The sequence below is a fragment of the Cornus florida genome, unplaced genomic scaffold (assembly GCF_030987335.1).
Source record: "Cornus florida cultivar Cherokee Brave unplaced genomic scaffold, ASM3098733v1 CherokeeBrave_3.0.0_Hap2_Chr09, whole genome shotgun sequence".
Classification (NCBI taxonomy): domain Eukaryota; kingdom Viridiplantae; phylum Streptophyta; class Magnoliopsida; order Cornales; family Cornaceae; genus Cornus; species Cornus florida.
The window spans coordinates 77,632,746-77,657,091 of NW_026775579.1; the positions used below are offsets into that span (position 1 = coordinate 77,632,746).

Sequence of the window (24,346 nt, forward strand, 5' to 3'; positions counted from 1 at the left end):
TTCATCAATCACACGGTGAGTGGAATATAGTAATGGAGGTCTATACTATATATGGTAGACATGCGTGTAACGAATCATACTTGACCCTTGATCTCTACCAAGTGACAAATGTCTTATCAATGTTTGTTGTTGGTCTCTGCCCGTTGACAGTCCTTTGGATTTGCCTTTCTTCGCCAGTCCCCTTGTCTTTTTACACGCTAGAGTACGATAAACCATGCTTACTCTCCATTTATGTGGATAAAGACTTATTTGTTCGGAATGAGGTGGAATTAGTGATATGGAATTACGAATATTGATATATAATATTATAATTTATTTAAACAGAGTATTTTTATTTATATGATATAATACAATTGATTGATGACACGAGAAATGAAGTATTAAAGATACATAAATGTTTTAGAATTATTAAACTCATAATAAATGTTTTAGAATTATAATTGGTTAAGCTCTATGTAAGTGTGTTTCACAAAAAAAAATGTCCATCTATAGAAATTTATAATTTTTTAAAATGTAATTTATAATTTTTTATTATTATAGTGATATGAATTTTCATAAATTAAGAATATTAAAAAAAACAATATATTAATTTTGAATTAGGACAATTATTTTAAAACAACCTAAAACAAAAATGCTGATACTTTTTGAACATGTAAGAAGATATTAAATTTGGACTGCTCTCAACTTAAATCTAAAATAGCCTCAAATCTTTACTGAAAAAGAAAAAAAAATAAATAAAGTTCCAAAAAAAAAATTAGAATGGGAAAAGTGCAAAAGGAGAGCGACTATACTTGAGGTTCCATAATCGAGCGAGTAGGTAAAGGTCGAATATTGTAAGGGAGTTATCAATACCTACTTGGCAACTTACCATATTGGTTCTGGAAACAGAAACCTTGTCATCTGTAGTTGTCAAAAAAAAAAAAAAATGTTCTAAAACCCCCCTCTCTCTCTCCTCTCTCTCTCTCTCTCTCTCTAGACTATACATTTTCATCCACGAGAAGGGTGGCTTTTTCTTCTTTCATCGGTCTCCTAAAAATCCCCAAATCCCAATATCCCAGTTCCAACCTTTCAATAGCTTTCCAGATTTCTTGGTAAGTCTTACAAAAGTCTCTTTTTTAAAAAAAAAAAAAAAAATTCATTTGTGTTCTTTTCTATGTATCATACTTCATTTGTTTCTAAATTTGATGGTTTATACATAAAGGGAGGGTTGGTGCTTTGAATTTTGTTATATATATATATATATATATATTGTATATTGGGGTTATCAGTTATGGGGGCTTCAACCATTAATTCTGAAAGAAATTAAGCATTTGCGTTTGGGCATAATATGATCGGTCTTGTAATTTGAATTGCATGGTCTTTTTATGTACATTTGTTTGTTAAGATCTATTGTTTATCTTTTGATTGAATTCAAGTGATGTTTGTAACCACTCGAATTATTTAGATGTTTACTATTTTATCCATAACCGGTTGTTTTGAATTATTATTATTTTTTTTTTTTCATTTTCATGTGGCTACCCTGTTAATGGAAAAGCGAGCACACACACTGCACACACAGTAGCCATTCGCTTCTACAGCTTGAAGACATGATTTACACATAAAAATTGGGGATATCTAATTTATATATTCAAGCCATGTTTGGTTGTCTTTCCCAATTAGTTATAATTTTAACAAAATCGTCTCTAATTTCAATTCCAATTCCAAGGCAACAGTTCCATGCAACCACTCGACTTATTTAGATGTTTACTATTTTATCCATAACCGGTTGTTTTGAATTATTATTATTATTTTTTTTTCATTTTCATGTGGCTACCCTGTTAATGGAAAAGCGAGCATGGCTTGAATTAGTTATAATTTTAACAAAATCGTCTCCAATTTCAATTCCAATTCTAATTCTAAGGCAACAGTTCCATGTAATCGAAATTTTTGATAGAAAACGCATTCGCTTGTCGATGTTAGTATCTATTGCAGTTATATATTTACAAAAATAGCAAAAACATTTTATTTTATTATTATTTATGTATTCTCAATATTCTATGTGCACTTGGCTCAAGTGTAGAATTTATATTCTACAATATCTTAAAGTCTTAACCAAACCCTTCGCGTGGGCTCGATGCGCACTTGTCTAGTCTGAAGATGCTTTCTTATCTTATAGTTCAGGTGCTTTAGCTGTTTTTTTATTTCATTGACTCGGAACTTTGTCTGGTTGAATAATACCAAATACTTTAGAGTTGTTGAAACTAGGAAGATTTGTTTCAATTATTTATTTATTTTTAATTGATATAAAAAAATGCTTATGTATATGTGCCCCTTATGTTCAGGTGCAAAACCGGACATATTCTCTTGTCTGGATCCCAGTGTGCTAGGGTTTGGAATATATATACTTGGGCAGTGAGATCCCGGTGCTCATGTTGATGAAATAATGCAGCTATATCACCATCCATACTCTGTCGACAGCCAAAAGGTGAGGCTTGCTTTGGAAGAAAGCGGCGTCGATTATACGTCGTACCATGTCAACCCTATCGCGGGCAAGAACATGGATCCTGCGTTCTTCCGAATGAATCCGACCGCTAAAATTCCAGTTTTCCAGAATGGTTCCCACGTTATATTCAACACAACAGAGATAATCATGTATGTTTCATTCTTTCTTCGTCGTCGTTTGTTGACTTTTTCTCTTGAATATTTAAGTTGTGTTTGGAAAGATTCACAAACCTCATGATATATGATCAAGCAAGGATCATCTACAGTAACAGGTGTTGTACTGCAGTGGACGGCTGTAATAGTTTACACATGTGAGTGATCACAATCGTTCGATGCAGTACAGCACCATGTTGTTGTTATAGTAGAGGATCTGAACACACGTGTGGTGGCCACTATATTGATTTTTCATTATCATTTTTAAAGAATTTTCTGAAATCACATGTGAATAATGGAAATATGAAATTAGATACTGCTAAATGTGTTCCTTTTTTTCAACCACCAATTTGCGGTCCTCTGCAATTTCTCCACTAAACCAAATGAAACCCCCTCTATCAGTCTTTATTTATTTTATTATTATTTGTATTTTTTAAAATTATTATTATTATTATTATTTATTTGAAACTCTTGTTGTTTTGCAAGAATTTTTTTTAAGTGATGAAGAATGCTACAGGTATATAGAAAGAATTGCCGTCGTCTCTTCGGGTGGCAATGACAGCATCCTAAGTAGCAAAGAAGTTGTGGAATGGATGAACAAGATACAAGAGTGGAATCCCAAGTTTTTCACGCTCTACCACGTCCCTGAGAAGTATCGTCTTTATGTTTCCAGATTCATAAGGCGGGTGGTGATTGCTCGGATGGCTGAGTCTCCTGATCTAGCGAGTGCTTACCACCGGAAATTAAGAGACGAATACGAGACAGATGAGAAGTTGAGAAATCCGGATGTTGTGCAACGGAGCAAGGAGCACCTGGTAAGGCTTCTCGATGAAGTGGAAACAAGACTGAGTGAAACATCATATTTGGTAGGGGATGAGTTTACTATGGCGGATGTCATGCTCGTCCCTGTGCTGGCGCGATTAGTGCTCCTGAATTTGGAAGACGAGTATATCAATAGCCGGCCTAAGATTGCCGAGTACTGGAATGTGGTGCAACAGAGGCCTAGCTGTAAGAAGGTGATCGGAAGGTACTTCCATGGCTGGAGGAGATACAAAACTCTGTTGAAAACTTGGTACTTTATTCGCCTCAAAAATCTGCTAAGGAGATACTGATACAGAACAAAAAGGATGGATCGCCGTGTAGAGTGTGTGAATAAATTTTAAGGGAACTGTAAGGGAGAAGGAAATCTGAATTCTAAGATGTATTTATTCAATTGTATAGAGAGAGATTGCGGGTGAGCGTTGGCGGCCAACGGTAAGGTTGCACCAGGTCACAAGTTCGAAACAAGAAAATAATCTCTCTGCATGCGAAGATACAACTGAAAATTTGTTTTTTGCCTTTATTTCTGGAGTGCGAGGTGTTTGAAGTTTCTTGTGATTTTTTTGGAGCGTTAAAAAGCAGCAGAAAGATTCATTCTCTATAATGCCGGTTTCTATGGGAAGACCCAAAACTTAGAAAGCATTGAGATTGTGGAGATTAACAAAAAAATTCCAGTCATCAGCATTGCCTTTTTTTTTTCTTTTTTTTTTTAAGAAAATCAAATTTAGATGGAATTTTAAGAAATTTCTTGTTCCTTCAAAACCAAGAAATTTGTTGTTCTTAGTTCCTCCAAGCAACCGATTCAGTGCTCCCATTGCTGTGTGGCATCAAAAATTACTACCAGTTAACTGTAGTTGACAATCCAAGATAACTACGTTCTTGTCCTGCTCTAAATGCTAAAAACCTAGTACGAATATGGAATATTTTGCAGAAACCCTAAATTTGCAGGAACACTAAATATGCAAACACCGAACAAGTTCCCTTCTTCATCATACTCTTCATATCAAGTAATAAGTATAAAAGAAAGAGTCTGGAGCACATGCATATAACCAAGTGAAGGGGACACACACAGATTGATCAAATGCTTTATTTCACAAATCTCTTCGTTTTCATAATGGAATAAAATGAAGAATGCTTACCTCTTTGAGGTGTAGATATCCATATCCATGTGGGAAGACTGCCAAATTAAAGTAACCTCAGCCCTGAGCTATAAATATTGACTTTAAGAATAGGACTGAAACGTAAACAATTCTCCATTGTGAGTGAGAGAGGGAGGAAAAAAAAAAAAAAAAAAAAAAAAGGAAACAATGAATTGAAAGTACAACAGGTGGAGCATAAAAGAAAGTTTAGAAGCTTCTCGGAGTATGAATCAATGTCAATTTTGATGCTGTGGATGCCGCTGAAATGTACTATAAGGACTCTCCACTGCAGTGCCTACAAATTCTGAACTGTATGGGGGGTTTGGACCTTTGAACTCGTTTCCTATGGTTCCTACGCCTATGCTGCACATGCCACTTCTTGAGTTGTTTCCCGTGGATCCCCAACCATTTCTTTTCCTGAGCCAGGGAGGCCCCAGTTTTGAATTATTCCACTTTTGCTGCCTGAAGTACCTCGTTCCCAAACTATTGGAGTCCCTTACTCGTTGAGAATTATGCAGGATGTTTGCACCTGGAATATCCATATATGGTGAGCTCGCACCAGATGTGCTTGGAGTTCCTTGATCTGACGGGAAAGTGCCAGGATCGCGGCTTTCCTGTTCAACTTTTTCTGCAGGCCTACTCATTGTCATAGTGGCAGCACAAGCAGGAGTGTCTCTCTTGTCACGGGGATATGGGGGCAACGGTGGGAAAGGCTGGAAAGGCATGCCTGGAGCAATAACCCAACCTTCAACAGTTTCTTCACGAGGTGTCCCAAATTGCTGCACAACGGACAACGGAATTCCATACGAGACAGACCTGCGAGAATTGAACCTCCCCTGTGGATACCCCATAACCACTTCAACAGGACACTTTGCATGTCTAACGTCGTCTCCATGGAGATCAATACCAGTTGAAGCATTAGATGAAACCAGACGTCTGTTAAGAGGCGGCGAAAATCCAGGAGGAACATCCTCGTCAATATTCTGCTGTCTTTCATCTGCCTTATCAGCTCCCTGTTGTCGAGAGAAATTGTGCACATAACTAGGGCCAGTTTGTCCCTCTTTGCTTCTGCCTTCTGTATGACCTAGCCCAACTTCATCACCCTCAGGTTGTGCGCTTGAATACAAATTTTTGAACAAATTAGGCTGAGTCTTCGGTTCCTTATGCTCAGGAGATGTTAGTGGGTTTGTTTCTCCCGGCTGATCCCATCGGCTTTTACGCTTGCGCGTCTTTGTAACATTGGTTGTACAACCACTGCTACAAGAAGCAGAGAGGCTCCCCGGGGTATCACTATCAACTGGAGTCGTTGGAATTGTTGATGGCTTGATGCAATCTGTTGTTTCCATAGGCCTTACACCTTGATCACGCCAATGTGTGTGTGATCCTGAAAATCTATTGCAGCTTAAACCCCGGTGAAATTCCATCCCACTATCATCCATTTCCATGCAGCTAAATTTGGCACGTTGTCTAGGAAACCACTTGTCTCGGAAGCTCCGTGCAATTTGATGGACCTGTACGTGCAGTAAACAATCAACACAAAGTATCCAGCCAGTAAAATGCGTTCAATCAATAATCACATCGAAAGACAAAAACAATATTTAACTGGAACTACGAATATAAAAGAGGAGATCTCCTAATGGTTCAGTTACTTAAAATATCAAAATAAATCTAAAATTGTAATAAATAAAATAAAATAAAATAAATAAAAAACTAATAAACCAGCACAAAAGTGCACAAGACATCTATTGAAAGTTCTGGTGAGAGTAAAATGTAGCCAAAAAATTAAAAATAGCACAGAAAAAATACGTAATGATGCACCAATCCCTAATAACCGTAAAAAACCATTTTTAGATAAAGAGAATATTATGCTTTCACCCAAACTAAAAATTCACAGCTTATATGCCTATAGACTATAACGCACACGATCTATTTTTTCAAGGTTTTGCTAAATGGGAAAAAGGGCAGATCAACCCAAGTTTTTTTTAATATGAGCACCAAAAAACCAAACTTGAATGCAACCAAGCACAGGAGAAAAAGAAAAAGGTATTTAGGCAGGTTGATATGCATAGTCAAAGTTTGACAATCCAAACAGCAGTTGACATCCAACCTGACAACCAATAATGAATTTAGATGCTCTCAAGTCCATCTAATCAATATATAGCATGCACCACCAATTTCATATTTCATTACACGATGTAAGTGCCTTTGATGTGCTGCTTAACAGTTGTATCTTGATGCATCATTATATGCAATGTCAATTCCAATATACTGAAAGCATGGCAGAAAAAATTGCAATGATGTAAACGTCGCTTGCTTTAAGAAATAAAACAAGAAAAGAAAATTGATCCTAACAATTTAAGAGGTAGGGAAGACAACAAAAGGGGGAATAAAATAATGAAGATTGAAAGCTGCTTCCATATTGGGTCCTTGAAGTTCTCCATTCTTAGCAACCCTTTTTGTTGGGTCCTAGGAAGAACTTGTAAATCCTTGTATGAGCTTGTAGAGTTTTTGGATTTGTTGAGGATTTAGATTCCCTATTTGGCCTTGTGTTGTTTTTCAGAGATGCATTCCCCTTTTGAACGCTTTTAATGAATCTTAATTATCAAAAATAAAAAATAAGAAAATCAAGGTTAATATTTTAACAACTGATGAAATGAAAATTTTAGTCTGTTAGAACCTTTAAGAAAGAGAGCACATAAGAATGGTAGACCATTACTGAAGAAATATTCCCTTTGTACACCGAAATGACTAGAAAAATCTAGCATACATCCATTCACACCAACATGCATGCACACCTAATAATATCACAAACCTTGAAAAAGAAAGACATTTTAGAGAGTGTACCTGCTTGTCGTCATGTTCTGTTAATGTCAAAATTGACTCCCGAAAACTGCACAGAAACATATCTCTCAGTAATAAATAATGAAATCGCAAAAGTAATAAGAACTGCACATTTTGAATGGATAAGTAAATAAAATTTAAAAGAAGAAAATTGTTTCCATACTGAACCGCTGGCACCAATAGCCACAACAAAGTGAACAAACTTAGCATTGTTTCAATTTTCTTAACAATCCGGATTATATCATTGAGGAATATACATATATATAATTGGAAGTTCCATTCCGGACAAGACAATAAAAAATAAAATACTGAAAAAAGGATACAAAAACTGAAACTGTGACAGGAAAAAGAAAGGACTGTAGTGCATATAATGCTCCTTTCTAACTAGAATAACAAGAACAACACATTCTCTAGAGATACTTGTTTTAAATAATAGTACATTTACGTTAAGCAAAAATCACCTATTAGACGGTTTACACGCTCAAGCAATTGCAAGATTCAAACTGATAAAACAGAAAACGAGCATATCTAGCTGATAGAGACAGAGAGAGCATATCTAGCTGGCACAAAAATTAAAATTTAAGATGGACTAACTATGACCTCTAACTGTCAGCCCAGTTAAATAATAATTTTAAAATTTCAAAAATGCTTTATGTTAAGGGAAATGTAAATTTAACCTTGTTAATCAGTGAAATGACCTTTTAAAACATTACTTTCTGGACCAAAAAAACCCTTAATATTTTAACACTTCAATTATAAAAAATAAAAAAATTAATACTTAATATATTTGAAACAGAAATTAATATATAAAAACAAGCTTTACTGTTAAATTTTATAATTACATAATCCAAATTTAAGTGAAAAATTTGCAAAATTAAATAAAAAAAACCCTCCACCGGCCAGTTATTTTGTAATTAGATAAGAAAAACTTACCAATTTAACACTCTGCAAAATTATAATATTTTATAATTACATAATCTTATTAAAATTACATTGTCTCTGCAAGGTAATTATAATTACCATGCAAATTTGCTTTAAGTGAAAAATTTACAAAATTAAAAAACAAACCTTCCAACTGCTGGTATTTTTTTTTTTTTTTTCCCTAGTTGGACTCGTACACACGTCTCTTCTGAGACTTGAACCCCTGACCTCCCTTTGGGAAGTAAGAGGCCGATACCGCTAGGCCACTGGCCCGTTGGTAACTGCTGGTAATTTTGTAATTAGATAAGAAACCCTTGATATTTTAACACTTCGCAATATTATAAAATTTTATTTACATAATCTTAGTAAAATTGCATAATGTTTGCAAGGTAATTTTATAATTACCTTGCAAATTCATTTTCTAAATGCAAAACTAATATATATATATATATATATATATATATATATATATATATATAAAATTGAAACATATACATATAAAAAATAAACAAATATATAAGAATTTTTACATATATTTATAAATATATTAAAAAATTCAGCATAAATTATACATATATTCGTAAATTATATAGCATATACATCATAATATACATATAAGTAACAAATTCCCACCAGTTGCCATCACCTCCACTACCACAACAACTGCTACCTCTTTTCACCTCCACCACCCCCACCTCCTTCCTCAGACAAATCGTTCGACAACAACTCAAATAAGAGTTTCCATCCAATTCAAGCCCTAATTCATTCGATGGCACTGCAGGTCAGTGGAGGTATAGATGTCTGATCAAGACCCATCCCACCACCACGTTTGTTCCCATTCCCTCTCTATCTCCACTCCTTCCTTCTTCAAATCCCAATTGCAACTCCATCATTCAATCTTCACTGCAGCCCACCGCCACCTTTTCCATTATTTCCTCCTTCAAACCCTAACAGAAACTCCATTGTTCCACCACCATAACCACAAATCAGATTTAGCCTTATTATTTACTCAAGTTGTTATCCAGTTGGTTAGGTTCACATCAATGCTACCACAAACTAGTGTTAACATAAATTAATATATTTTTACAAGTATAGGTACATACATATACATAAACATGTCAGCTGGAATTCAAGTCGATTGACAAACCTTTATTGGAGATAGGTGATGATGATATCATGATAGCATAGAGATGGCGAAGCGTCGAAAGAGAGAGAGCGGTGGAGTGGAAAAGGGCAGTGGTCGTGAAGAGAAGGGACTGTTTGGAGGGCAGGGAGAGAAAGAGGGAGAGGTGGGGTGTGGTGGTGGTGGCGGCAGAGAAGGGGAGCAGTGGTGAGGTGCAATGGGGAGAGAGTATGTCAGGGACAATGAATCAGGAGCACACCGGTCATTTTCAAGTGTTGGATGCTTACATAAGCATGAAGTATTATTTTGACATATCATCAAGGGTATTTTGGTAATTGCACAATGGACGTTAGTCTTTCTAAACTCTAACAGGGAAGGTCGGCGTATTATTTTACATTTTTGTTTGCTCTATAATTTCTCATGTCATCTAAGTCTTTTGATGTTTCAGCTCTTGCTCATATGTCAACCAGGCAATCAGTTTTTTAGGTCATCTAGTTAAGAATAATCTTGCATAAAAGCATACAAATCAATGTAATGTGCGATTAAAAATTACAAAGAACCGAAGTTGTTATCCACATATGCAGGATGCTAATAGCCACACGGTCATTGCAGATTCAATCCAGTAAAGGTTATTTTCACTAAACAAATATATGAAAATTATCAATTAGACATGCCAACTTGTGGAATGAAAAATAAGAATAAAAAGTAATTTAATAATACAAAAGGCTTATAATTTTTTCTGACCTCTCTACTCCAGGACGAGGAGGACCTCCATTGATATGTTCTAAAGTAAGTACCTCCTTCCCATCAAGATGCTCCAGAACCTGCAAGAATATCACACGAGTGGCATATTGTACTTCTTCTGATCCATAATGTTTGCATATGGTAGACATTCTATATCATTCATTATGATTCCAATTACATATATGCAAATCATAACCATATTTACCAACCTTGTGGAGTGATGGGGCTCTTTTGGTTATTGGAAGCTGATATATTGGTATCTTTCATTCTTTCTCTTCCCATTTATATTAGACTTTTATTTTTGTGGGAGGATCTCTCATCCATCTCCCCTACGTATTCCTTTCTTTTTAGAAGAAAGTAGGATACATCATGCATGACACACCAACACAGAGTGTATTGAGGGGGGAAACAGGTACAAACCAGAATCTAACATTTTCTCTTTTGAACACAGAGTGACTGATCTAAAGATTGGAATCCACGATCTCAGGCTTGTCCATCCAAGCTTTTACCAATGCACTAGGCAATGGCCCCTTCTTTCTCTCCAATAAAAATTTTCGTTTCTTATCATAAAGAAATGAAATATAGTCATTAGCAATAACAAACTAGCTGGTGCATTACTTGTGTTAGCTGAGATATGATAGCTCCAAATCATGGGATGTAACTAACCATATTAGCCGAAATATGATAGCCACGAATCATGGGAAGTAAATAACGGAGTTTGACTTTATTTACGCATATGTCTAGGCATAGAATCTGCAATGATTTTATTTAATTTTCTTTCTTGTAATATTAACATGTGCCCCTTTTATCCATATATACTAGAGCTGTGAATGAATAATACATCTCATTTAAGCCTTTCACATTTCTCCTCTTTTCTTTTATATTGTATTTCTTCTTGGTATTAGAGCCAACACCTTTCCTGTTGCCAAGATGAACACTATTCGCGTATTATTTTCCTTTGTTACGATTCAATCTTGGCCTCTATTTTAGTTAGATGTCAAGAATGCTTTTCTTAATGGTGACTTGCAGGAGGAGTATATGGTTCCCCCTCTAGGCTTTCACTCTTCTGCTCATTCCAGAATGGTCAGTCATCTTCGTCGCTCCCTGTATGACCTCAAGGAGTCTTCTCCTCGAGCTTAGTCGGATCGCTTTGGCATTGCCATGCTCCAGTTTGGTTTTCATGAGTGCAGTTGATCATACCTTGTTCTTACGTCATTCAGGCGGTAAGACAGTTGCTCTCATTGTGTACGTCGATGATATTGTTCTTACTGAAAATGACATTGCCGGAATTGCTGAGGTTAAGAGCTATCTTGGTCATTAATTTGAGATTGATCTTGGTCCCTTTCGGTACTTCTTGGGCATTAAGGTGGCTCGCTTGCATTTTCATCTCTCAGCGCAAGTATGTTATCTTGACTTGCTTTCTACTTCTGGTCAACTTGGTGCTCATCCCGCTGATACTCCGATTGAGCAGAATCTTTGGTTGACTAATTCTGAGGGGGATGTTAGTATTGGATGCTAGTCAGTATCAGGTACTTGTTGGGAAGCTCATTTATTTATCGATGACTCGACCTGACATTGCTTATGCCGTGAGTGTTGTGAGTCAATTCATGCACTCTCCTCGCACCCCCTCACCTTGATGCAATAGATTCTACAATATCTGAAGGGGTGTCCGGGTCGTGGTATTTTGTTTGCTAATCATGGTCACTTGCGGGTTAAGGATTAGACAGATGTTGATTATGTAAGATCAATTTCAGATAGGAGGTCAACTTCGGGCTATTGTATTACTGTTGGTGGCAACTTCGTTACTTGGCGTAGAAAAAACCAAGATGTTCTCTCTCTATCTAGTGCATAGGGCTATGGCTCTTGGAGTGTGTGAGTTGTTATGGATAAGAACATTGATGACAGACTTGTGCCTTCTAGGGTCGCTTCCTTTTTCACTTTACTGTGACAACAAGTCTGTCATTAGCATTGCAGTAAATCCTGTTCAACATGTCAAAACTAAGCATATAGAGTTTGACTGTCACTTTATTCGAGAAAAGATCATCTCTAGTCAAATTTGCACTATGTTTGTCACTAACTCTCAACAGCTTGCACACATTCTTATAAAGGGCATAAGCAAGGTCGTCGTCTTTGGGGATGCATTTTCTAAGTTGGGCGACCCAGATATCCACGCACCAACTTGCGGGGGAGTGTTAGCCGAGATATAATAGCCACAAATCATGGGATGTGACTTACCATATTTTATTTTATTTAATAAGTAAATATATTAAAGAGCGTTCAAAGGGGGAACACATCTCGAGAGATATAGAAGGGCCGAAGCCAAGGACGAGGTCCTAAGGACCCAAAGAAACAAAAAATCAATGATTTCCTCTATAGATATATAATATCTCCGAATCACCTACCTAAAAAGAACTAATAATAACATATTTCAAGGCCCAATGGAAGATTCCTCCCCTTCAAAAGATCTTCTATTCCGCTCTTTCCAAATGCACCACCAAACGCAAAGAGGGGTCGCCCTCCAAAGTTCACGGGTGTGGTACCCAACACTGCATCCTCTCCACGCATCAAACAACTCCCTCGTAGACTGAGGCATAACCCACTGGACGCCAAACAAACCAAAAATAAGGCTCCAACAATCGTGAGACACGGGGAAGTGCAAGAAAAAGTGATTGACGGACTCTCCATCCTTTTTACACAAACAACACCAATTGACTGTAATTTGTCGTCTCTTTCTTAGATTGTCCATGGTCAAAATCTTGCCCCAAGACATGATAGCCACGCATTATGCGATGTGACTTACCATATTAGCTGAGATATACGATAACCTTAAATCACAGTTTAACTATAGTTACAAATATGTCTAGGCATAGAATCTGCAATGATTTTATTTAATTTCCTTACCTATAATATTAACATCTGCTCCTTTTATTTATAAATACTAGAGCTGTGAATGAGTAATTCATCTCATTCAAGCCTTTCCACATTTCTCTTCTCTTTCTTTTTCTTTTATATTGTTCTTCTACATGGACTCCTCAAAAAGCATGGAAACCCATGTAGAATGCACGACTGTGAGATGGATATGGGATATTTGTCTGACACGTCTAGTTGGACATACACCTAAGTATCATATCTACAAATTCAAGTCCAATATATAATTATACATACAACTCCCTTATTGTTTCACTTCTGCTTCAAATTGAGTGAAGTGCTTAACAACTGAACACTCTATGTTGGACACTCTATTCTACATATATCATTATTTTATTATAGAAAGAAAAGCGAAATATTAATTAATAAGAATAGTTCACGCCCCTTTGTCCTTAGGTAGATTTCATAAATCTATTTTTTTGACGCACAACTATTGCCGACACACGTACCCGAGCCCATGTAACATAGCCAATCGATGGGCTCGAGCAATCTCATGCAAGAAATCGGTAGAATTCATTCCCAACCAACCCTACAAGTAAATTTCAAACATGAAATATACTTTATCATATGGGTTGGGTTTGAGAATATCATTTTCCAACACAATAGGACTTGCAGTCAGTATGCTCTGAACCCCCCAAGCCATTCCTTCGCTAACCTTACAGCCATTGATAAAACCCTATAGAATTTGTCACACCAAACAATGGAATTATCTCAAATTGACTTTTTTTTTTTTTTTTTTCCAGCTATTCTAAACATAGAAAACATGAAGTTGGTAGAAAAATGTGAGGTCCTAATAGACATACCCTGAGAAGTTTACGCAGAATTGGAATTTTTTTGAAGTCCCGTCTATAACGCTTCATTATGTTGTGCAACATCTGCGAACCTACAAAGGGATAAAGAAACCACAGTTTTCATGATATGGACACTAAAGTAAAATACAATTATTGAGGAAAGCTTGGGACATTACCATTTTTACTAATTATATCAAACAAAACTGTTTTAGATTTAGTTTTCAGGAGGGCATCAAGGATCATCGAAAGATCTCGATTGCTGCGAAACAAAAGAAGAAAAATGTGAAAAGATCATTAAAATGAACAGGGGATACAAAAATTCATAGCTGAACTCAAGCCTTTCCAACCCTACCCACGCAACCAAAAGAAGGAAGGAGAAAAAAAGGTCATTACTTAGAACGGTCCACATTAGTTGGGAACGCTGGGAAGGGTGAACTAGATACAGACCTAAACTTTTTCTTATCATTTGCACAAAGTGACTGCCCTCAAACTCAAATGCCATTTCCATGCATGGCACCTTGAACTTTTAATAATGCACCGAACAATGACCCCTTAAATCACTAGATAAGACTGGAAAATGAAAAGCAAGAAGTAAAATCACCTCTGGATTGCTTCCCCATTGCCACTACCACCTGAAGTTGCAGTTAGAAGAAGCAGCTTCAAGTAGCCTTTGGTGGCATCCTGTTCAAAAACCAGATGTATTTGAAAATATGTAAACGATATGACAAGATGCATATCAAACAGCAACAAGAGAACAAATATTACCATACAAGTAATAGTTGCAGAAAAACTAAAGATATAAAGCTAAGGGAAACACAACTGCTTTGTAAAACAAACGGAGGAACCAAGGAGAATGGATGGTAAAACTAGATGAATAACAAGACTGTCAAACAACGAGTTTTTTATCAGATTTTTTCCAGATATGCCACCATGAAAATGAATTGGCATAAATGCTCCAAATACTTAATATGAAGAAACGAGAAAAAATTAATTACAACGAAGCATGATATAATGAAATGAATGAGCAATATATATATATACACATATATATTCACATTTTTAACCGATCACCAAAATAAGCACATGCAAACACTGAATAACATCAGGTGAAAAAACATTTAAGTTCTCAAATTCCCAAAACTTATAAACACCACATCATAGGAAAAAGATTAAGGAATCAAGACAAATGGGCAGAAATTGCTTACTTTGCGCTTGCTGATTCCCCCAGCAGCATCTAGCAACTCATTAAGTGTCTCCTCAACTGGATGCAATGGAAGGCAAAAATTATTATAGTACCACTACACTAATACCCTCAGTGAAAAGAAAAAATAAAATCACCTACCAGCTTCGAAACGGCCACTCAAAGAACCTTCAAATAGCTTTTTGGGCTTGTAGGACAGCACAAGAGACTTGTTGGTCACCACCTGAGGTTTGTTGACATTCACAGAACTGTAATTGGATTGTCCCTTTTTAACTGAAGATGAGGACGAACTCTTCACGCGAGGACGTGATTTTGAATAAGCGCGCCTGTCTTCAACTGTGCTAGGTTTGGACTTCCTCTTACTATCAATCATATCAGACGACAATTTCCTAGTCGCAGTTATCAAAGAAGTCTCTAATCGTTGAACAGACGAGGATTCGTTTATAGTTTCATTCACTACAGAAAGATCTTGCTGTACAGAAGACGTGGTTTTGCTCGTTAAATCATCTGGTTGTAGAGAAGCTTCTACTGGTTGAACAGAAGATGGTAATTTTCCCACTGATTCCTCTTCCAAATGCAATTGTGAAGCAGCAGATTTAAATTTGTTCATGGAATGATCATGTTCTGCTGTGATGTCTAAATGTCCAACAGCAGTTATGGACTTGTGGATTTCATCTTTATCTTTTACTAAGATCTCTGCAGTTTGAGTCTTGGGAGTAGTCTCCAACTGTCCAACAGCAATTGCTGGTTTGTCCATTCCATCTTTGCTTTTTAGTAGATTCTCTGCAATTCGAGTTTCTGCACCATGATAGGAACTGGATGCAGACACTATATTGTCAAAGGTGTCATCATTTTTACCATCTTCATTAACCATTACAGGTTCCGGATATTCTTCATCTGAATCACCTTGAACAATTACTTCGGTATTTAGAGGATCACCACCTATATAGCCGCGACACTGAGGTGAACCACAAACACATTTTTTGGCAGCAGCCCCAAACACCCGTACATAATTGTAATCAAATGTCACCTCTTCACCCTGACATGACATAGCTTCCAAGCATAAGAACACAAAATATGATGATAGCACTAAACCCCCAAAGGAGATGGAAATAAAAACGAACAAAGGTAAGTGAACAAATGCATAGCCACAGGAAAATTCTTTAAAATCCAATGGAATCCAGCAAGGCACCAAATGTGTTCTTAAGTCCCAACTCTCAACATTCTGTATGTAAAGTTAATAAAGACAAAAAATGAAAAATAATAAAGAAATAAATAACTGTATAAAGAAGTGGCAGCTAAGCTGAACAAAATCAACTATTGTTCTGAATTCGTTCATCCATATGAAACAAGCAAAAGTTAACGACCTTTTTCAGGCGTTATTTCTTAACAGACGCAGGTGCACACGCATATTAGAAACACTTCTAATAGATTCCGCTATGACGCTTGATCTAACAGTTAAGGAGGTAAGTGTTGCAAGGAACCTTTTGAACCCACCAGGCATAGTTGGAAGTAGTTTGTTTTAAATGGAAGAATTATATGCTTCAGATATTTTTTGGGTTAAGCTAGTGCTGATTGGGCATTTGGGGGATGGATCTACAACTGGGATCATAAACTGTGCAGAACACAGTCCAACTGAAAGTGTAAGAAATAGCAAAGAGAAAGAAAACGAATGGTTCATTCCATACAAGTTCATAAATGCTACTGATTGTTCTTTGTAAATAGTCCCCAGCATGCATGGGTCTGCAAAGCAGAAACGTGTGTTATCTATGTAAGTGGTTTCACTGAAGAATAACCTAATCTCATAATGCTACTGGAAGGTGAAAATTACAAGGATGCAAAATTTTCTCTTCACTTGCACATATTTAGGATTAGGAGTAGTTGAAGTTACACTTATCAAGCACTTCACTCAGTCTTGAAAACCAAAATGTCCCCACCACAACTTGAGTTTACACAATCCTATTATACAAGTCATATTATTTTAAGTGCTTAATGACTTGCGATTCTCAAATTGCATTTATTCCTTTCAAGCATACTATGATAGAAAATTCATATCTTCACAGCACTCTTTGACCCTAATACTTTAAAGGGGGGGAAATGAAGATTTAACTGAACTTTGAACATAGTAGTAGAATGTGCAAGCACGGGCTTTATTCGTGGAAGAAGCACTACCATCACGAAGGACATCAATAACATGGTAAGAAATTTGCTGATTAATCATTATGATATATGCCCTTTCGGGTATACAGTGGAAAACTAGACATCTGATAACCCAAAAAGAGAAAAGTACAATACCAGAAAAGGACAAGTCGGGAGTTGCAAACATGCGTCCGCTGAGTGGAAAGGGCAACAAATCATTACCTCAAGTAAAGGAAGAAAGAACAGACTCTTGTCTACAACAAACAGAGCAATCTATGGCATGTGGCTTCCGATATGCCAACAATCAAGAAGCAGAGATAAATATGAAGAAAAAAAATTTGTTGTATAAGACACCTTACTATGTCAGGTTTCAAAGGGAGCCTCATGCACCAGTGTTGTTCGTGTTAAGAAAAAGCACATCTAAGGATTTCAACAATATCATAAGGAGAATTAAATTTGCAGAGGTCAACAGTGACACAGTATGTTTATTAAATGAAGTTTAGCACAACTAACTGCCCATGATTTTAGCATCTCAAAACTTGTATGACCTAGAAGTATATAGGATTTAAAAAAAAAAAAAAACAATAACTAATTAGTACCTATACAACATGATAGATAGTCGTATAATGAAGGAGAAATTGGAGATGAGGAAGGTCTCCAACTGGGATTCAGTGGTAGAGAGATTGAGAGGACGTTGGCTGGGAGGAAGAAGCAATACCTTTCGAAAGGTGGGCGGGTTACTCTTATCAAGAGTACTCTTTCAAACCTCCCCATCAACTATCTTCCGCTTTTTCATATCTTGGCCTCTGTTGTGGTGAGACCTGAGAAGCTACAGCGGAATTTCCTGAGGGGTGGTAATGTAATCAGATATCACCTTGTAAACTAAGGTTTGTAGGACTATTCAGCAGGGGGGTTTTGGAAGTTAGAAGATTGGCGGTGTTCAATAATTCCTTATTGGGGAAATAGATGTGGAGATTCAGGGTGCACAGAATAACCAATCACATGCAAAATACAAATATATATATATATAATATATTACATATATATATCGAGTTCAATGCTCAGATTCATCGGGTTTGTAATTTGGGACGGGCTCAATTTAGGCTTTGGGTTTTCCAACACAATAACCTGAGCCCAGCCCAAAATAAAATTGGATTCTTACTTTTTCAACCCAAGCCGAAAATTTTTGGGCTGGGCTAATGTTGGTCCGGGTTGGGCCCGCCCGAGTTGCAGCCCAAAATGCTGGGCAACAAAACAGCATGACGTGCATAAGGTGAGCAGTGAAAATGCGAATGTTGAGACGGATGGGACAATAATATTGGAAAAAACACTTATCAAAAAATAATAATAATATTGGAATAAACCAACCCCGCAGTGAAAGAACCCATCCACTCCATTTCTTTGCCACAAAGATAGAAAAAACATCCATCCAATTTTAAGGTTGGAGGATGTCATAGGGATAAAATATCTCCAAAATTTCTATTTTCTAATATTGAACCTAATTGTTGTTGCCTTTCATAAATATTTCACTTTTAGCTAATATTTTTTTTTCTTTCTTTTGCTTCTCAAATACATCTTTTTCGTTATCTTTCCTAATTAATTAGATTAATCAATTTCCTATTATTAGCATAAAAAACAAAAAATCTTGTATGAACATTAGAAACTACAATGATTAAGAGAAAAAATTTGAGGAACTCTAAATTAATGAAAGCGGATATGAAAAAATAGTCAATTCAATAAAATAAAATAACAAAGAAAAAAGACAAATGTAAGCAACATCATAAGAATGTAGATGCAAAACCTACCCGGAACAAATGATTTAAAAGTAATACCAATGTATATGGGTAATATCAATATACTTATGTGTTTGTCATGTGTATTTAGAGGATATGGGTTTGGTGCAAAATGGTGACAAAATGGTCAAGTAAACTGCTGAAAGGCTATAACGTCATTCGTTCTAGAACCTAGGTTGCCAGAATGAAAATTTGCAAGTATGACTCAACGTCTTTGATAGTATGCAAAACAAAATCAGAATGACTGTCAGTTGCTAAATTCTCATGTTAAGAAATGATTCATTCTTTTGTCTGATTTAAAATATGACTCCAAAATTGCTCCACTTCAAAGGTCAGAAGGGTAATAAATAACAAGGAATTACTTATGTTAGTACATGTAATACTAAAGGAAGAGGAAGACAAAGTTAATGTAGGTAGAGTAAGTAAAGGAAGATATGATACCGCATGGACTGACTAAGGCTATAGCTTTAATTGAGCAGAATGGAAACATAGGATTCATGTAGCCGACATCAAGTAATTGGGAAAAGGCTTGGTTGTTGTTGTTGTTGATGTCAGTACATATATCAATTCAACTACATATAATCATTGGACATCTTGTTTTTCTTGTACATTTGGAGAGAAGGAAAGAGGGAGGGATTTGGTGGCTGCATTTTCCTTTGAAACATGAACTCTAGATTAAAGGGCAAACAAACTGTTATCAACAATTAGTTCAGACTTCTATATACCAAAAGCAAATCCTAGACTATCAAAAATCACAGTCAATGCAAGTGAAGAGCACTCCTAACATGTAGTAAAGCTCCAGCAGTACAACAACTTAGGATTACACACACCAACCATGCATTTAAGTTACATAAGCATGTGGAAATATACCTTCTTAATATCCCTCAAAGCAAAGAGTCCAATGCAAACTTCTCCATTCACCATCCACTGTTTCAGCAAATTCAAAAGTAAAGTTAATAGTTTTACATGTATATATGAGTGTAAAAATGAGTTTCGCAGAAGTTCCAACTCGAGCAACAAGTACATCAATTTCAATAATTGAAATTCAATGAAACGAATCCAGCAAGATTATAATAGCAACAAGTTCAAGATGAAATGTCCAAAAAAAGTATAGGCGTCAGATTTATTTATCTATAGAGAGAAAATGAACTACTATCTTTTCCACATGGAAAATCAATCCACCGAGACCAAATAGAATCATTGTTTCCTTGAGATAAAAATAATTAAAAGAGAAAAAATTGACACCAAAGCCATTGTGGCTTTTAGTAGTAACATTCCTGGCAGGTAAAAGAAAGGAGTGAGTGTTATGGTTTTGATTCTTTTCACCGTAAATTTAAAAAAGAAAAAACAAGATGATGAAGCAGCATAAGACATAACTTGCAATGCTATTAAAACAAAAAGTGAATTTTTTTTTTTTTTTTCTTAGTTGGTACTCACACACACATACCTCCACTGAGGCTCGAACCCTTGACCTCTCTTTGAGAAGTAGGGACCTGGTACCGCTAGGCCATTGGCCTGTTGGTAAAAAAAGTGAATTGTTGCATCCAATCATCACTTTCTATCTTTCTAAATCGTATACAGCCCCAAAGGTGTAGGGTTACAATTTGATTCTTTTACTGTTGATTTTTTTTTAAAAAAAAAAAAAAAAAAAAAAACAGAGACAAATAGAAGACAACATAAAGTTCTACGTAAACAAAATGCAACCATTTTTCAATCTTTCTAGATTATATATAGCCCCATAAGGAAACATCTACATATTTAGTTCGATACCAACTTAGACAACTAAAAAAACTAAAATAATGGAATTAAATAGTATCTTACTGTTAATAAATCAGAAAACAATGCAGCTTTTGAACACTGAGTTTTCAGACTTCATGGAATTGAGTCTTTTAATATATTCCTGATCTAATTTGGGGAAATAAATATGCCCTTAATAAAGGACCAATTATGGAAAGTGGAATCTCACTACAAATGAAGTTAACAAATGGAAAGAAAGCCATTACATTGTTTGATATCATTCTGTTTATGCATTTTGTTGTTTGTTATATTTTTGAAATAAAAAAGGAATCAATACATTCCAAAATGTCCATGTCTCATTTATGCATTTTGTTGTTTGTAATATTTTTTATTTTAAATGAAAAAGGAATCAATAAATTCCAAAATGTCCACGTCTCATTTAAAGCGTAGACACTGATAATTAAATGCCACCTGTAGCAAACTCTCTCTAATTCTTCATAAAAAGAAACAGACCGTAACAATACCATTCTCTGTAGTGCCCATCACATTTCCATACACCGATAAATCAGTATGTAACTGACTCGATAAAATCCAAGGCCATTGTGTAATGTTGTTATGTAATGTCGGTAATTTATACTAGTTAGTATGTTATCATTTTATCAGCGTTCAAACCTTATCTCTATAATTATAATAATTACAATTAATGAATTGTTTTATGCATTGAATCTTGAAGCGAGATAGAAAATGATGCAACAGAAATATGTCAAAACAGAACAATAACAATAATGATGTTCAAAATTCCCAGAACTTCCCGTTAACTCCTTGTTAATATTATTGGCATCAACCTACTTTCAACATTAATGTTATTTGAAAAGTTCTCAAAAAAAAAAAAGGGATATCTAATAAATGTGTCTCAAAATAAAATATGATAGCAGATGTGCTACTACAATTCTGCATGCATCAAGGTGCACACACATGTGCTAGAGCAAATTACACGTAAAAAGTAGCCCAATCTGAAGATTAGAGGATGGCAAAAAATTTTGGGTCCAAGTATGGCTCACACAAAAAAAAAAAAGGCACTATATAAACTTATATTCAAGATATTAGGCCTGAATATCAAATATGAACTCTATTTGAACTTATTTAAGGCTCCCTTACCCAATTATTTTTAAAAAACCAGTGACTAGTGTGGACAAAATTGCATCAGGTCACAAAATATTTAGTGACCACTGATTACCATAAACTTCCCTGGACCGAACCCAATCTTCCTCATTTCAACCAAACAGCTGCTGCAGCTATGGGGAAAAAAAGAACTCCCCTGCAGCCGGGCTCATAGTTGTTAAAGACTCAAGGCGCACTATGGCACCAAAGGTCTTTTGGAACCTAAGTGCAAAATGCAATGTAAGGCAAGAGCCTGATTGAAGTTAAGGCACGTTTGTGATAATAATGGATATTAAGTACATAAAAAATAATTAAACCATGCAACACAAGTCAAAGACCAAAATAAGAAAATTTTCAACATATCAATTCAATGGATTAGCTAAAAGCCAAAACACACATATCTTTTCTATTTACATATGAATTTAACAAAATAAATATACAATTGGAAAAATTCAAGAAATGCAAGCGCAAATAATAAAAAAATTCTAAAAAGGGTATTTTTGATATATCAACTAAGAGGTTTATGTAATGTTCATAAATCCGTTCATATGCATATGCATTAACCAAATTAAATGTGATTATAAATCAAAAACAATTAAAAATTGGGGAAAGCTAACCTCCCAACTTTCATGGGGAGAATTAGCTTGTCCCCATTTTTAAGAGACCAATATGTCCTTAATACATAGTTATAACCATCTTACTGGAAGGTTATTTTAGTCAATATATAATTTTAGACCATGTCTCTTTTATGTGAAACAACCACTGCCACCAAAAAAAAAACCCAGACCGACGCCCCCCCCCCCCCCCCCCCCCCAACCACCACTCCCATCCCTGCAACCACCACCACCATGTCTATTCCGGCGTGATCCACCATTACTGATACCACCACCACCACTGTCTATTCCGGCATGATCCACCATCAACACCATCACCATCCCCACCCCCACAACTGTGTATTCTAGTGAATTAACCCCATAGCCATGGGGGTTGCCGGAAATCTAGCCTCAAGCACCACAATCTGTCTGTGGCCACCACCATCCTCACCCCCACAACCACCATCACCATTCCCACCCCTACTACCACCACCGCCACTATGTATTCCAGCGAAACAACGTCGACATTGGTCCCGGCATGGTGGAGGCGTTGAGGTTAGGGAACGACGGTGGTGGCGTGGTTCACAAGCATAGATACTGTGGGTTCCAAGGATTCTAGCACAGAGAGAGAGAGAGAGAGAGAGAGAGAGACATTTTCGATTGAGAGGATTTGGCAGATCAATAGTGTAGCTTCCATGGATTTCGGTATTGGCATAGAGTGACCGATTGACAGAGTCGACAGTTACATTAGAGAGGATTAGGGTGTAGATTCATTCTGAAATCACATTACACTAATACCCTTGGTGTTGATGTTTTTAAAAATTCTAATAACTGGTATTTTTGGCCAAAAAATGTGGGGAGAAGCTTATCCTCCCCATGAAGGTGGAGAGGTTAGCTTTCCCCTTAAAAATTACAATAGTGCAAACTTTAAACATATATTTTCATGAATATTTAGAATCAAGCACAAAATAATTTTTTTCTTCGAAGATGTTAACTATCGTATAGTTTATAAATACAAATAACATAGTGCGGTATATGTAAATGAACAAGACAAGAATTAAACAGGTCTAGTCTAGCCTAGGAGACAACCAACCAAGGAGATCACCTGCTACTTCATAGAAACTGGGGTAGGAAGTGTCCTGCCTATACAACTAAGTGTGTATTAAAGTGACCGATGAGGCAATGACCAATGGCGTATTGGGATTTATTTAGCTATTATATTACAAATCCGCTAACTTTGTGGAACAGCTTAGCAAGTAATATTTCTAAAATATCAAGTTTCCGGTTAATCAGCAATCTTCTCACTAGTAACATATTTCTAATAAGGAGGATGATACAATAATTCAATTTTAGGGCTTTTCTATGAGGCCAACAACAGCATAAATTTGGATTGTTTTGCGTTTACTCTGGGCAATGTTCCCACAGGTCTTAGTAGTGTTCTTTTTTATTTTTTTAAAAGAACAGTCATTATTATCTTTCTGTAGCTACCATAACCTATCCTTCATTAAATGTCATCCAAAGGACGACTTTTTCTTTTCCCAAGTTTCATTTGGAAAGATTAGCTAACAAATCCTAAAATTTCAATCAGTGTTTTTCCTATATTGAACTAATCGATAGGAATATAGATGCCCAATTTACCAACACGAAACTGTATAGGATTGGAAGTTTCCTAATATTCATCTTATCTCATCTCTAGTAAATGCCTATGTCACGACCCACCCCGTTGTTTAGATATTATCCGCTTTGCACACTCTCTGTGCTCACGGTTTTCAAAACATCTCT

At 36.0% G+C, this 24,346-nt stretch overlaps 2 protein-coding genes across 2 annotated transcripts in view; one reads left to right on the forward strand and one right to left on the reverse strand.

Annotated features, from left to right (window-relative positions):
* Positions 1–783: 783 nt before the first annotated feature.
* Positions 784–4,011, forward strand: LOC132274489 (glutathione S-transferase TCHQD-like). The gene is made up of 3 exons (XM_059775757.1): positions 784–1,091; positions 2,322–2,631; positions 3,152–4,011. The coding sequence occupies exons 2-3, from the start codon at positions 2,423–2,425 to the stop codon at positions 3,744–3,746; spliced, it is 804 nt and encodes a 267-aa protein (XP_059631740.1). The 5' UTR covers positions 784–1,091; positions 2,322–2,422; the 3' UTR covers positions 3,747–4,011.
* A 723-nt stretch (positions 4,012–4,734) lies between these two features.
* Positions 4,735–24,346, reverse strand: part of LOC132274488 (histone-lysine N-methyltransferase ASHH2-like) — a 41,955-nt gene continuing 22,343 nt past the window's right edge. Inside the window, exons 10-18 of the mRNA XM_059775756.1 lie at positions 19,944–20,000; positions 15,283–16,180; positions 15,146–15,201; positions 14,542–14,621; positions 14,117–14,199; positions 13,953–14,032; positions 10,222–10,301; positions 7,437–7,482; positions 4,735–6,103 (exon numbers count right to left, since the gene is read on the reverse strand). Of these exons, the coding sequence (XP_059631739.1) occupies positions 4,829–6,103; positions 7,437–7,482; positions 10,222–10,301; positions 13,953–14,032; positions 14,117–14,199; positions 14,542–14,621; positions 15,146–15,201; positions 15,283–16,180; positions 19,944–20,000 (2,655 nt within the window). The 3' untranslated portion in view covers positions 4,735–4,828. The remainder of the gene's footprint in view (positions 6,104–7,436; positions 7,483–10,221; positions 10,302–13,952; positions 14,033–14,116; positions 14,200–14,541; positions 14,622–15,145; positions 15,202–15,282; positions 16,181–19,943; positions 20,001–24,346) is intronic.

Bases quoted from the DNA above. Each gene is read 5' to 3' on its own strand.
- LOC132274489 (XM_059775757.1), top strand. From the start codon at position 2,423: ATGCAGCTATATCACCATCCATACTCTGTCGACAGCCAAAAGGTGAGG. The intron at 2,632-3,151 runs GTATGTTTCATT...AGAATGCTACAG, and splicing joins AACACAACAGAGATAATCAT to GTATATAGAAAGAATTGCCG.